This window comes from Euleptes europaea, chromosome 1 (assembly GCF_029931775.1).
Source record: "Euleptes europaea isolate rEulEur1 chromosome 1, rEulEur1.hap1, whole genome shotgun sequence".
NCBI lineage: Eukaryota > Metazoa > Chordata > Lepidosauria > Squamata > Sphaerodactylidae > Euleptes > Euleptes europaea.
In genome coordinates this window covers 154,655,976-154,671,360 of record NC_079312.1, presented here as the reverse complement: position 1 = coordinate 154,671,360, position 15,385 = coordinate 154,655,976, and the positions used below count along the sequence as shown (strand labels likewise).

Here is a 15,385-nt window from a genome sequence, read left to right as displayed (position 1 = left end):
CAGCACCTGGGCTTCCCGCAGGTAGACCTTTTCGCGTCAGCTACAAACCACCTGCTCCCAAGATTCTTTACCTGCTACTATCATCCTCAGGCGGAAATGATGCCTTGCTGTCTCCGTGGCCGAAAGTTCTTCTCTACGCCTTCCCTCCTCTTCCACTTATCCCCAGACTCCTGCGATGGGTAAGGATTCTGAAAGCGTCAATCATTCTAATCGCACCATTTTGGCCGTGACGTCCCTGGTTTCCAACCCTCGTGGAGATGTCAATCTGCAATCCCTGGAGACTCCCAGTGCGACACGATCTACTCAAACAGGGTCCCATATGCCACCCGGACCCGGGGTGGTACCGCTTGACCGCATGGCTGTTGAAAGGGACCGGCTCTTAGCCTTAGGCTACAATCCAGAAATTGCGGACACCATCGTTGCGTCCCGGCGTCCATCCACGTGTCGCATCTATGGCACGACCTGGAAGATCTTCGTTAGGTGGTGCACCCGCAAGCACGTGAACCCCTTAAAACCCCAAGTTTCTCACCTGCTGTCCTTTCTCCAAGATGGACGAATCAAGGGTCTCAAGCCAGCCACCCTTCGCCGACAACTTGCCGCAGTAGCCACCTTAGTTCCCAAGATCTCAGGCATCCAGATAACTAAACATCCTCATGTAAGGGCCTTCCTTAGAGGGGTCAGTCTCTCCTCCCCAGCAGTGGCCATAGATTTCCCACATGGAGTCTCCATACGGTTTTATCCGCCCTCTCCAAGGCACCTTTCGAACCTTTACGTTCTACCGACCTAAGACACCTGAGAATGAAGGTTTTGTTCCTAACGGCCGTTACCTCGGCTCGAACGGTCTCAGAGTTGGGGGCTCTTTCGGTTAGACCAGAGTTATGTACCTTTCACTGGGATAAGGTGGTCCTTCGCCCAGACCCGTCTTTCCTCCCTAAGGTTAACACCAAATTCCATAGGGACCAGGAATTAGTGCTGCCCTCCTTCTGCCCCAACCCCCAACATCCCAAAGAGAGAGAATGGCACACTTTAGACCTCAGGAGGGCACTCAAGATCTACATCTCACGCACTGAGGGCATCAGGACCTCTGAATCCTTGTTTATCAATTTGTCAGCCCCAAATAAAGGCAAACCCATGTCTCACACGGCAATAAGCCGCACCATCAGATCTTGCATTTCCCAGGCCTATAGCTCCAACTAGTTGGCCGTGCCACAAGGCATCACAGCCCATTCTGTCAGGAGTGCCGCTACCACAGCTGCCCTCCATCGACAGGCTTCCCTAGAGGAAATCTGCAAGGCGGCGACCTGGTCGTCCGTCTCCACTTTTGTCCGTCATTATAAATTGAATCTGTTCGCTTCTGCGGATGCGGCCTTTGGCCGCAGAGTCCTTCAGAGCTTTTTGCAAAATTCTTAACCCACCCGGGCCAGGGACAGCTCTTGTAAGTCCCACTTTACAGATGACCTCCTCTTCCAGAGCGAGAACGAGCCTTGGATACTCACTGTGAAGGCTCCTTCTGCTCTGGAATACGGAGGTCATCTGGCCCACCTCTCAGGAATTTAGCATTTTGTTCAGGATTAGCTAGTTCGTTTGGGGATCTAGCAACTTCCTGCCTTTTCCACAATGGAGCCACGGCTCTTAGTTGAGTTGCTGTTACTAACACTTATTGTTTTCTTCTCACAGTTACTGTTGTTCCTTCTATTTAAACCTTCCTGTCCTTAAAAAAAAAAAAAAAAAAAAGGAATTTAGCCGTTCTTGTGCCCTATCGCTCGTAAAGTTTCAAACTGGAAATGAGGGGGCGTTTCCTCAGAGACAGGAAGTCAAAGTTTTAGTCCTGCCTCCCAGAAGCAAGAGGAACGGAAACACCCACTTTACAGATGACCTCCGTATTCCAGAGCAGAAGGAGCCTTCACAGTGAGTATCCAAGGCTCGATCTCCACTAGGGCTTATTCCAAGGATTTCTTAGTCCCACACTAAAAATAGAATGTATTCATTTATTAAAATATGTATACTCCACCTTTCCTGTTGGCTCAAGGTGGCTTACAGTAATAATTAAAACATTACAAGTTAAACCCAAAATAAACAAACCACAGATTACTCTCCCCCAAAAAGCCTGCTGTTCATATCCTATTAAAAGCTCTAGCAAAGAAGACTTGCAGCACTTCCCAAAGCTCTCCAGCATAATCTCCCCCTTGAATGAATATACTGAAAATTTCACTTTAGATTTTTAACTCTTGAAGAACATCCTATTAACTGTCTTAAATGTAAGGTTTGTAATATTTCTGATATTCTAAGATAACTCAAATTCCAAATGATTTTCAAGTTGAAAAACAATTAGTGTTTTCAGTGAATTCAAATTTAATTTTATGGCTCTCATCCCATATGATGATTGATTGTCAAAATGAAAATAATTATGTTCTGACTGTACAGACTCAAAAATTTACATTGATGAATAATGTATTGACTTGGTAAGCCTTCCTGATAATTATACCTAGCTGGAAGAGTTTCATTTATTTAATTAATTGAGGATTTAGCACCCTCTCTGATTTGTTGACCACTGACTTGCCTGAGGTTTCCTGTTTAGAATTTTCATTTGGTGGGGTATGAGGTTCTTGTTGAGGTTTAGTTTGTCAGGTATCACAGAAATTCAAAAATATCAAAATTTACATTTCAAGTAAGTGGCTATGATTGGGTAGCAGGAGTGGTTCACTGCCCAAGCATTCCAGGCAGCAACTTGGGCTGCTAAGTGAGGCAGAGGGTACCAATGTGGGGGGAGGCAATAGGCATGACCTGTGGCACAGTTTTTAAAGGTTTTTTTAAAAGCCTGCCAAACAGTTAATTAGATGGCAGTATCAACAAACAGCGCTATTCGATGTAACTGTCTTTTAACTATTCTGTAAAGGGCACTTTTTAATATCTCCATTCCTTTTGTAGAAGAAGAGTTGGTTTTTATATGCTGACTTTCTCTACCACTTAAGGCAGAATCAAACTGGCTTACAATCGCCTTCCCTTTCCCTCCCCACAACAGACACCCTGTGAGGTGGGTGAGGCTGATAGAGCATGACTTGCCCAAGGTTACCCAGCTGGCTTCGTGTGTAGGAGTGGGGAAACAAATCTAGTTCACCAGATTAACCTCCGCAGCTCATGTGGAGGAGTAGAGATTCAAACCCAGTTCTCCAGATCAAACGCCACCACTCCAAACCACCGCTCTTAACCACTACACCACGCTGGCTCTCAGAGCCATAATACCCTTCTGTATTATGTTTTTATGCCAATAAAGGAATGATGACGATGATATGCCGACTTTCTCATAAGCTTTTGTGGCGTAGCACCACTTAATCAAATGTAAGACCTAAATTGCAGATGATGCTCTATTGAGGTATTCTGATATTTATTCTTCAGTTCTGAGGAAGTTAGGTGTGTGCTTAGCCCTATTGACTTTAACAGGATTTAAGTGTGGATAACTTTACTATGCATAGTCCCTGGACTTATAATGTCGGATTCTTCAGGCTGACCTTGTTGCCCCGACCTAGAGAACGACTGTGCTTTAACTAACTGGGGTTCCTTTCTATTTTAATGCATGTCTGTATATTTTAACCTATCTCTGCTTGACTCACTTCTCCTCTTGTCTGGAAAGGCTGACTTGCTTTACTTGTTATAAGTAAATGAACATAGCCTTTTACACAATGGAAATGAAAGCACGTGGAATAAGCAGATTATACAAATTATCCTTAGTATTGCTGACCATTCCCCCCCGCCCCATAATTGTGTCTAAATGTTAAAGAAATATGGCTGCATACTGGTACTAAAGAGATCTGCTAAAATTGATGGAATTCTTTGTATCTTTAAGTACTGAGCTCTTTTTCATCTTAAACTAATTTGATGGGGACTCTTTGTCCAAATTCTTATTCAGGAGTAGTTCAGTGTAATTATGTAGCCCCTTTAATGATCAAAAATAAGAATATTAAATACTAACCCACTGAATAAATGTATTCTTTACGTCCTTTTAAGTATCCATTTTTGGAAACTGTCTCAATTGTTTCAACAGATTCATGAACCATCCAGCTCCAGCAAACAGCCGTTATAAACCCACTTGCTATGAGCATGCTGCTAACTGTTATACTCATGCGGTAAGTAAATTGACTTACTGGTAGAACAATCTATGTGGCATTCAAATTGCTCTAATTCTCATCTGTGTTAGATTTTATTGTGTTAAAACCATGATTGAATACAAGCTAGTACTGGGAAGTACCATTAGTGTAGGCATGACATTGCTGACCTAAGTGCATGTTCTGGGAGCACAGAGTCCAAAAACTCAATTGATTTTATTTACCTCTTCAGTCTTTCATCAATCTGGTCTGTATTTAGGAACTGAAGATTCCCTAAAGCTTTCTGAAATCTGATCCTCACTGGATTAATGATTGCTAGAAGGTTATTTTACCACTTTGAAAAAAATTATTTTTAGAATGTGTTGACAGCTTTTTTTGAACAAAACAGCAGCCATGTTTGTATATTGCTTATATATACTCCATACTGAAGCAATCTCATAAATAACTTTCTAAAAGTTTTCAACCCAGAAAACTATTTATTAGTTTGCATGCCTAAAAGTGGAAAAGAACATGTCACTAATTCTTATAAAACTTAAGGAGCTTATTTCTGCCTCAGGTGAGCAACTGTTTTACAAGGCTGGGTTGTTAAATTTATTTTTGAATATCATAGAAACAGTGACTTGATAAGGACACTTCTTTACTACACAAATTTTTGTTTAAATTTCAGAATTAGGATGCTGAACTATTACATGTAATTGATTACAGAAGGAATCTTTGCTTATGTTTACATCTCAATGTTAAGAATCCCAGTTCATTGTTAATTCAGGTTCTTTTATCTCTGGTGATAACTGCATGATTATCTCTGCTATAACGTCTGAGGTTTTTTCTTTACTCTATTGACTGATTTTTGTTTTAGGTAGGTACGTACAGATTTATTGCATATAGCCAAAGGTCGTTACAATCAAGTAGACACACTGATTTTTGTTGTTATTGTTGCATTCCTTGCAGTAGTTTGTGGCTTAACTACACACAATCTTCATGTTTTTCTAGTGAGCCTCAAGCATGTGTAAAGTGTAAAATGTTACATACTTAAATGTCAGTGGTGTTTTTCTCTCAAACATACTACCATGTAGAATGAGCTTAAACACTATACCTTGGTGGAAGCCTTGATTAGGAATTAGAAAAGGAATAATTCCTTTTCTCCCCTCCAGCAAAGTGTTTCATGGTTTTTTTAAGTACTGATAGGAACTCTGACTGAATAAGGACTAGAGTACCTCAGCTGAAGAATCCTTCTGCTTTTCTGTATACCTTCGTTTTGTTTCAAGTTTGCCTTGTTCTTGAACAAGAATTCATCTTTGTAGTTGCCAATCATGATGAATGGTTTGGTTGACAATTTTGTCTAGCATTTTATCTTGTTTATGTCTGCAACTCTGCAGCAGATTGCATATATACAGTAAATCAAAAGGATTTGCACAGGAAGGGCTGCAGCCTGCCTGTTTTGTTTTTAATATCTAGTTTAGCAGATACATGTTGAAATTGTCAAGATTAAGTTAAGGGTTGTGGTCTGATTTTCATGATCCTCTTACATTTATGGGAATTGTTTCCCCCCTAACTGATTAAAACCAGATAGAACAAATGCTAACTATTTTACCAGTTCAGTCACACCTCACAAAGGTTAGACCAAAGGTAAAGGCATTGCAAGATCCTTTGAAGAGAGATTCAGAGGAGGGAGTTCTGTAGTTGGCTGGACAGTTACCAAGAGTGGAAGAAGGATCAAGTGGAAGGAGGAACAAATGAGGGAGGTTAGGGAGGGAGAAGCTGAAATAACATAGGGGCAGCAGGCAGAAATGGGATTTATCCTTTCCTCTGAGTTACCGTGGGTATCCCACTTGTATGCTTCTAATGTTCATTCTTGCTGCAAAATAGGCTGCAGTGTAGCAGCTGAGGATTTTAGATGAGTATCAGCACAAGTTCTCAAACTGTATAGAATAATACATAGCATCTCTTTAAAAATCAAAATCCCAGGATATTAAGCTGTTAGTAACTCTTGCTCAAGCCTGTCTAATGGACCAGTTTTTCTACTGTAAGCTGGTTTACAACAGTGTTCCTCAAACGGGTCCATGAGGGTACCCTAGATGGTCTGCAAGTCATGTTCAACCATCTCCCAGAAAGGGAGTTGTCTGTCAGAATAGACAGTGACAGTGCTTGGAAAAATACTCAGGGGAGCAGCCAAGGTGTCTGTTATAACCTCTCAACTCTTGAGAGATCTGAGTCTTGGAAGAGGATTCCATGGGGAATATGTGGCTTATTATACACAGCTTTAAAAGGGGTGGAAGGAGGCTGAGATGACAGGCTCTGTCTTCCATCAGGACAAGTGGTAAATGGGGACAGAGGAGGAAGGAATGTATAGTATAGTAGCTAACCCACTTTGGGATACATGCCACAGACCACACAGTACCTCAGCTCTTCATCAGCTGTAGAGTATTTAATATAATCTATATAATGTTTTATTAACTTGCCAAGGTAGGGTTTGGGCTGGAGAACTGTGAACCAGTGAATTTTAAGTGGCACAGATGCCGAAGTACTTCAAAAGCTTTGCTAAGGAAGTAGTTAACAGTTAAGCATGGAAGCAGTCACAGCAAATGGCCAACAAGTTATTTATCTCAGTCCTTCCAAAGGCCAAGAATTTGGGGCAGGTGTGACAGTTATACAAGATCACTAACCCGCCTTGATTCCTGGTTGTCCGGAGAAAGGCAGGGCATACAAGTGCCCTAAGTAAATAAATCATTTAAGAAGCAGCACAGGTAGGTAGTTCTTTTTTCCCATGCTTTTAATGTCATGTGTATATGAAGATCTGACCTGAGCCACTATATTGACTCCCAGGTAAACTACTAAGCTGTAGTGTAACTACACAGAATGTGTCGCACAACTTGAATAGTGTGACAAATGAGCAAAGAATGGTTTCCTTACTGATTCCCTTGAGTGTAGGAAAACATGTTCCTTGTGATTGGCTCCCTGAAATCAAGTTTACAGTAAATTATCAACAGAACGTATTTGCAACCCTCTGTACCAGAAAATATGGGAGACGGCAAATATTGTTGGGAAAAATACACATATTGGAATTGTGGTTGTATATAAAAGCATTTAGTGCCGCTGTGACTTGCAGTTAGTGTTTTTTATTTTGTTTTTAAATCTAAGAAACTTTCTATAGGACATAGTAGGTAAGTGAATTTTCAGTTTCCTACCATGACCTACTAACCATATATAATGCTGTTTAGACCTTTACACTGCATCACCTGCCCTGTTGCTGTTAGCAGGTGCAATTTGGGATTCAGACAAGGACCACTCATAAAATTCTCAGCTGCTGAATTTCTCTGCTAGATTCAGTCAGTGCACTCACTAGTGCAGCACATGGCAGTGTTTTGTTTTTGGCTCCCTTGGACAAGAAAGAAAAATACATATTGAAAAATATACTCAGTTTCAGGAACAGTCTGTGACTAGAGTTAATTCAGCCAAGCACATAAGAAATGTAATATCAAGTAGTAAAGTAAAGTAGTATTCAGATACATATTCTAGAGGTTAAACATGCACACACATCTGAAGAAAAACTAGGGAGAGAAGTAGAATGCCATAGGAATGAAATATCTATGCATAGATTATCAAAGAAATGATGACGAAATGAAGCAGGAAGTACTTTTTCCTGGTATGGACATGACTTGCTTATGCTGTTTATGCCTTACATTTGTCTGAAAGCAGTAAGATAGCAGAGAATAAACGTACATGTCCTGATACCAGGAACTCTATCCTATGTTTAGCTTGGAGTGGAGACGACTGACAGGTGATATTACAACCATCTTCAAGTACTTGAAAGGCTGTTATGTAGAGGATGGTGTGGAATTATTTTCTGTTGCCCCAGGAAGTTGGACCAGAACCAGCGGGTTGAACTTAAACCAAAAGAGTTATTGGCTAAACATTAGGAAGAACTTCCTGACGGTTGGAGAGGTTCCTCAGTGGAACAGTCTTCCTCGGGAGGTGGTGGGCTCTCCTTTGGACGTTTTTAAGCAGAGGCTAGATGGCCATCTGACAGCAATGCTGGTTTTGTGGGCATGGCTTTGGATTTATGGCAGGTCCCGTTCCATGGACTTCTCATAGTGTACCCCATGCCATAGCATCTGACCTCCCCGAACCATTGGCTGGCCTTGCTTTCTGTAGCTCCAGCCACTGAAGTGGGTGGCACATGTGTGTGGGGGAGAAAAAAGCAATAATGATTTTGTGATCTTGAGCATATCAGGAGAGGGAGGGCAGGAAGGTTGTGTCAGTGCTTGGCTCTCATGGCCCTTTCTTACATGCCCAGGGAAATGCCAATCACCACTTTGGGGTCAGGATGCAATTTTCCTCCAGGCCAGATTGGCCAGAGTTCCTGAAGGGTTGTTTTTGGGGTTTTTTGCCATCTTCTGGGCCTGGAGTAGGGGTCACTGGGGGTGTGGGGGGGAATGGTTGTGAATTTCCTGCGTTGGGCAGGGGGTTGGACTAGATAACCCTGGTGGTCCCTTACAACCACTCAGATTTCAGTGATACTGGTAGTTTGCAATTGTTTCCTAAATGAAAATCATACCTTTAGTTATCACTTCATTTATTTTTTTAAAAAGTAGGACAGAATTATCTAATTAGCTCATCTTTCTCTGGTGAATTTATGAATATTCTTATCTTCGAAGTTACATTTTCATTCTAAAACTCTCCTCTGTAAAATGTCACCTTTCGTTTCTGTTTCTGAAAGGCACCAGTCTTACATTTACCTCAGTTACAAAGTTTGCCCGCTGAAATGTCCTGTTCCTAGGTGTTTTTAACTAATTTTAAGATTGCTTTGCCATTTTTAATTGTCAAATTAGATACCAGGATAATTTATGTATATTCTTAAATACAAGTGTGTGTTTTTTTAAAAGGAAAGTATTATATATACATTAGTATGCCTGAAGTATTTGAATTAGTCTCTCTGTCAGCAGTTCCTACAGTTTTTGCTTACTCAATGAACTTAACAAAGTGTTACTTTCAGCGTATTTTAATCCCAAACACAATATACTGTCTGACAGTCTGGCACTGCTTTTTTTTTGGGGGGGGGGGGGATACAGCAGTTCTGTAACCTTCAGTCAAAGCAAATTCTTAGAAGGTTAACAGATCAAGGTAAAGGGGATGTGGGTCTCATTTCTATGAAGAAGATTGAGATAACGGTGTCAGATATTTGAACCTAAATAGATAATTATCTGCAGTTTTTTTAAAAAAACATTTTCAAGTTGGTCAGAGAGGAGAAGATTGTTTTAGGCACAGGAAGTGGAACGATAGAAGGCATGAAATGTGGAAAGGGAGGATAGCAAATAACCTGTTCTTTTTGTGTTCCCTAGTTCCTCATTGTTCCAGCAATTGTGGGTAGCACACTGCTCCATCGTCTCTCTGATGACGGATGGGAAAAGATAACTGCATGGATGTATGGAGTTGGCCTTTGTGCGCTCTTCATTGTGTCCACAGTGTTTCATATAATTTCCTGGAAAAAGAGTCATCTGAGGTATAAATCAAGCTTTCATTTGGATTGTAGCTGTGCCCTGCATTGTATTTCTAATGGGGTTTTGGAGCAGGAGGCTAAACTGTGGGACTGATGACTGAAAGTGGAGTTTGCACCCTTCTAAGCCACTTGACTTTTGTGGGATGTATTTCTGCTTAGGATTGCACTAACAAGTAGCATGCCAGGCCATCATCAGGAGGACACATAGGTCTGTGTTTCCCACATCTTGCAGCTGCCTCTAGCTTGCTACCAATCAAGTGGTGATATATACTATAGTATTCACTAGAGTGACACCATCTCAAACTTTGGTGCACTTGTCCAAAAAGTTGCCCCTTGTCAGCTTTAAAGCCTTCCTCTGAGCCTTGGTAATTGTATACTCGCTCTAAGTCAAATCCAAATATGGCTCAATGTACAGTGCAAAATTGGTCTAACATAGCCTTTAGATTTTAAAGTGGAACCTAAAGAAGACATGAAGTGGGAACTGAATGTGCTGCAGAACAGTCTTTAAACTGAGACATGTTATAAATGTTTTGAATGCATTCTAAGCTGCCAATGTTAACAAAAATAAAAGTGACTTAGGCTTCAGTTCCAGATAAGATACTGCGAATGTTGTTTTGAAGGTTTGGAATATTTCAGTTTTTAATATCCAGTGACTATGATAAGCCATATGAGTTATATAAACCAGTATAAAGTGTAGTCAGTGCTAGTGGCGTTAAATAAAACAGTGAGATGCAGTTTTTGTTTCACAATATCTGAATTCATGTGTGTGCACACATGGCTTCTTTATCGGGTTTGTGGCCTGTATGAGTAAAAGGAGAAGATCCCCCAACTCTATTTTCCTGATGGCACGCTGTAAGCACTTGTTCCATAGGGTTCCCAGTAGCCACACCAGGAGACTAGTAGTCCCAAAAGAGTTGGTTTATTGGTAACATAGATCAGCAGAGCTTAGGAATCGAAAGACAGCAATGAGGGGGAAATGGTATGCACTTGATTATATGAGAACACTACATAAACAGGAGCACTACAGTTACATGAGATAAAATCAAACAGCTTGGACACACCAAGGCTCCCACGGGCACCCGCTTAGCTTCAAAGGGAACAGGAATGCAATTGTTAGAGAAACAGTCCTTGAACGGGAGTCTGTGAGAAAACGACACAGAGAGCAGGCAGGCCTGACATTCTGCCCCTTAGGGCCCCCTCCCGTCCCGCGAGGGGGACGGCTTGTGGGGGTAGGCGACGTGGAAGGCGCACACCAGGTGCGGGGCGGAAACATCTCGAGAATGAACCCATTCGTCATAGGCAGGGGGAAGTGTTTCCAACGAACCAGGTACTGGAGAGAGCCGTGACGAAAACGAGAGTCCAGGATCTTAGCAACCTCGAAATGCTCCTCCCCCCCCCCCACCATCACTGGCTGTTCCGGAAGTGGGTCGGGATGCCACTGCGAGGATACAACATGAGGTTTTAAGAGGCTTACATGGAAAACTGGATGGATGCGCCTCAGTCTTTGGAAGGGAGAGTTCCACGGTTACTGGGTTAATGATCCGAGAAATGGGATAGGGACCCACGTATTTGGCACAGAGTTTGTTACACGGGCGGGTGGACTGGAGGTTTTTGGTTGACAGGTAGACCAACTCTCCTACTTTAAAGTCCTGGCTTGGAGACCGGTGCTTGTCGGCTTGAGCCTTGTATTTACGTTTAGCCCGCTCCAGATTTTTCACTAGCCAGGGCCAGGTGGTATGAATCGCGTCCACCCAAGCTGCCACATCTTTACCACCCTCCTCCCCCGAAACATCGATATGGCCAATAGGACTGAAGTCCTGGCCATATACAGCTTGAAATGGGCTGAAACCTGTGGATTGGTGGACAGCATTGTTATACACATACTCAGCAAAAGGCAACAACCCAACCCAATCATCCTGGTGGTCGTTTACATAGCAACGGAGATAACATTCCAAAACCGCATTAACACATTCAGTTTGTCCATCTGTTTGGGGGTGGAAAGCACTAGAGAGACCTTGTGCGACCCCGACCAGTTTGAGGAAAGCCTTCCAAAATTTGGCAACATAACTACTTCCGCGGTCGCTCACAATCTTGCGCGGAAACGAATGTAGTCGGAAGACATGTGACACAAAGAGGCGGGCCAACTTTGGGGCGGAGGGAATACCAGCACACGGGACGAGATGCACCTGTTTAGAAAACAAGTCGGTAATAACCCACAAAACCGTTTTTCCCTCACTGAGGGGGAGATCAGTCATAAAATCCATAGCAATTACTTCCCAGGGTCTAGAAGGGACTTCCAACGGTTGCAATAGTCCAGGAGGTTTCCCTTGGGATCGTTTGACAGTGGTGCAGATTGGACAACTGCGGATGAAGGAGTCCACGTCGGTACGCATGCCCTCCCACCAGAACTGCCTGCGCAATAAATGGAGAGTTTTCAAAAAGCCAAAGTGCCCCGCAGTTTTGGCTCCGTGGGCTAATTGCAGGACTTCCTTTCGAAGCACTTTGGGCACATATATTTTTGAGTCTTTGTACCAACAACCACCCCGTTCCAGCAGGGACGGGGGCAGTGCCTGAGCAGTGCGTTCAGCCAGGCATTGGGTACGAAGGGAGTCCAGGAAGGAGTCGGGCAGGGTCACCCCCAATGCTGAGGGGGGTGAAGCAGGGCTCGCTGGTAGTGGTAGTGGGGCGGAGGGAAAGACTGGTTGATCTGGGGCACTAGGCGCAGGAGGCGCAGGTGGGACTGGTGAGGGAGTTGATTCCCCCCTTTCAGAGGCTCTGTTGTCCGCTGCTTGGGACTGGGACTGGAGCAGAGTTTGGGACCAGGTTTGTACAGCCAAAACTGGTAGAGTATCCCTTTGCTCCGGGGTGAATAAGGAGACCGTTGGACGGTCGAGTTTCACCGGATACTGGGGAAGCCTGGAAAGAGCATCTGCCAGCACATTCTGTTTTCCAGGCACGTGCTTGAGCACAAAACGGAATTGAGCAAAGAAGTCAGCCCAACGCTGCTGTTTTGCGGACAGTTTGTGGGCCCCCGTAAGGGAGGAGCCCAATCAAGCACAGATTGTATCTTAGCAGGGTCCATGGTGAGGCCCTGGTGTGAAACTATATATCCCAAGAAAGTTAATTGTTTTTGGTGGACTTCACATTTAGACACCTTAGCATAGAGTTGATTGTCTCTTAGACGCTGTAACACTTCCCTGACCAGAGCAACATGCTCATCCATGGAATTAGAGTAAATAAGGATATCATCGAGATAAACCACCACGCCCCGATATAATAAATCATGGAGGACCTCGTTAATGAGCTGCATGAAGACCCCCGGGGCCCCTTTTAATCCGAAAGGCATCACTAGAAATTCATACATTCCGAATCAGCTAGAGAAGGCTGTGAGGGGTTCGTCTCTGTCACGAATCCGGACCCGGTAATATGCTTCAACCAAGTCCAATTTGGTGACAATGCGCCCCTCCTTCAGTTGTCCCAAGATGTCAGAGATCAGCGGGATGGGGTAGGCGCTAGTTTGGGTGACAGCGTTGAGTTTTCGAAAGTCAATGCACAAGCGCAAGTCACCTGTTTTCTTACGGACAAAGAAAGCGGGGGCTGAGTTGGGAGCGGTTGATGGCCGAATGAACCCTCGAGCAAGATTTTTATCCAGAAAGTCTCGCAGTACTGCGTGCTCGGAAACTCTCATAGGGTAAATTTTACTTTTAGACAGTTTGCAGTCTCCCACCACTTCAATCACACAGTCCGTTTTGCGGTGGGGGGGCAATGCATCGCATTCTTTTACATCAAAAACATCCTCAAAGTCTCGGTATACATCGGGTAAATGGGTTGATGGTAGGGCATCAAAGACTAAGGCCGAGGCGGGTGGAAGGACGATTGCGACCTCCCGTCGATGCTGGTCACAAACAGGGTCAGTAAACGTAATTGTATCAGCCTTCCAGTCTATGGAGGGACTGTGCCCTTTGAGCCAGTTGATTCCCAAAATGACCTCGTATCGGACAGGAGCTGGTAGACTCTCGGATTTGACTTGAAGAGCTGCAAAGGTGGCCTCATTGATTAAAGAGCGCCCGCAGCCGGAATCTATGAGTGCTTTGACACGTAACTGGGGACCCCGTTTATCGTGTTGTAACACTACATCCACATACACAGTATTTTCGACTTCATTCACCATGACAGGAGCCTTGGGTCTTGCAGGAGATTCTGCAGGGGTCTGTGGGGACGCTCCACTCACCACAGACCGTGTCCGTTTTTTGACAGGTCAAGAGGAGGTTCCAGATTAAGAGCTGGGGAATTCCACTGACGGTCTTCTTCTGAAGAAGGAGAGCTGTCCCCCAATGGGGCACTTTTAATCCGGGACCCTACTGGGTCGATAGGTGCAGGGAGATTAGACGGTTCTCTGGCATGAAGTGCAGAGGGTGTGGGTCGTCCCGGCGCTGCACTGCGGGTGGCCACGGTGCCTTTGCGTTGAGGTCGTCCCCGAGCTCGGGGTGGTGCGTCCGGTTGAGCAAGTTCTGGACGTTGAGGACAAGCCGCTGCAAAGTGGCCCATAACTCTGCAACAAAAACACATTGTCGCCGGTACCGCCAGTGCGGCGGGATTGGCTGACCCGTAGGTTAGAAGCCCAGAGGGACTCCCCACGGTATAGGTCCTCCTCGTCAGATTCATCCGGTACAGTGGGCAAAGGTTTCCCGAACCTACGGGCACGTTGGACACTGCGAGACAGAATGAAAGTCGGGGAGAACGAGGGAATTTCATAGCCCCCGGGGTGTCCGGGGCGTGTGCCGGATCATGCCCGTTCGGCAGCCAAGCGTTCCCTCTCCTCCTGTTCCGCCCGAGCCTTGGCCGCGGCATCCGCCGCTGCCCACGCCTGATTTTCAGCCCTCTTGCGTTCCGCCAAGGCCTGGTCGGCCGCAAACTTAGCGGCGAGGGCTGTAGTAACCAGTGGGAGAGCCTCCAGTTCCAAAGTGAAGAGGAGTTCAGAGAGGTCGGTAAGATCCAACATCGGTTGAATCTGTACCGCCAAGGCTGCCGCCCCAGCATCGAAGTCAGGGGTTAGAAGCTTCGTGATTTCAGCCACAGAAATCGTCGCCGAGGTCTTGCCCTGCAAAAGCGCAGCCACCTGTGTTGCCACCGCTTTTGCCTCCGCTTGGCAAAGCTGGGGGTCCGGCGTGGCTGGAGTCGCCATCCCTGGTGATGCAGCAGGACGGATTGGGACCCCTGACTGAACCAACTGCGTGTCACTGGAGTTTAGTCCCGCCAACAGGCTAGTTAACAACTGTAAATCCTCTGCCGCCAATCGAGCGTCCTCCACCAACCAGTCCAGGGTGTGGAGGTCTTGGCGAGCACTGGCATCCGCGACCTCGGACATCCAGGGAACCGTCGCGGCCAGAGAACGCCACTGAGCTCGAGCAAGTCCAGTCAGGCAGTTGACTTCCGCGTCAGTATGATGTAGCTCAGCTAAAACGTCCCGTGGTAAGTCGGGGTTGTCGTCCACTGTCCCCAAGGGAAGGAACCAAGGTTGGGAGCCTTCCAGGGCTCCGGGCAGGTACCCACCACCCGGGGAGCGAATCTGCTCCCACCCGGGTCCCGGGCGAACCGCACAGGGCTCCAGCCACGGGTAGGTAACTCGGAGAACACCGTCCTAGCTCCAATCCGAGTGCCAGGCGAACCCTCTGGGCTCTAGCCTGACAGGTGAAAGAGAGGTGATTGCTGTCTTAATGTAAGCACTTGTTCCATAGGGTTCCCAATAGCCACACCAGGAGACTAGTAGTCCCAAAAGCGTTGG

General features: G+C 45.2%; 1 protein-coding gene and 1 non-coding gene across 3 annotated transcripts in view; both read left to right on the top strand.

Annotated features, from left to right (window-relative positions):
- MMD (monocyte to macrophage differentiation associated) overlaps nucleotides 1–15,385 on the top strand; it is a 49,919-nt gene that overhangs the window by 18,277 nt on the left and 16,257 nt on the right. For both annotated transcript variants that reach the window (XM_056861240.1, XM_056861248.1), the window contains exons 2-3: nucleotides 4,043–4,124; nucleotides 9,443–9,603. In XM_056861240.1, the coding sequence (XP_056717218.1) occupies nucleotides 4,043–4,124; nucleotides 9,443–9,603 (243 nt within the window). The remainder of the gene's footprint in view (nucleotides 1–4,042; nucleotides 4,125–9,442; nucleotides 9,604–15,385) is intronic.
- On the top strand, nucleotides 8,148–8,284 carry LOC130493645 (small nucleolar RNA SNORA42/SNORA80 family). Its single transcript, XR_008934008.1, has one exon. It is a non-coding gene; the product is annotated as a small nucleolar RNA SNORA42/SNORA80 family (small nucleolar RNA).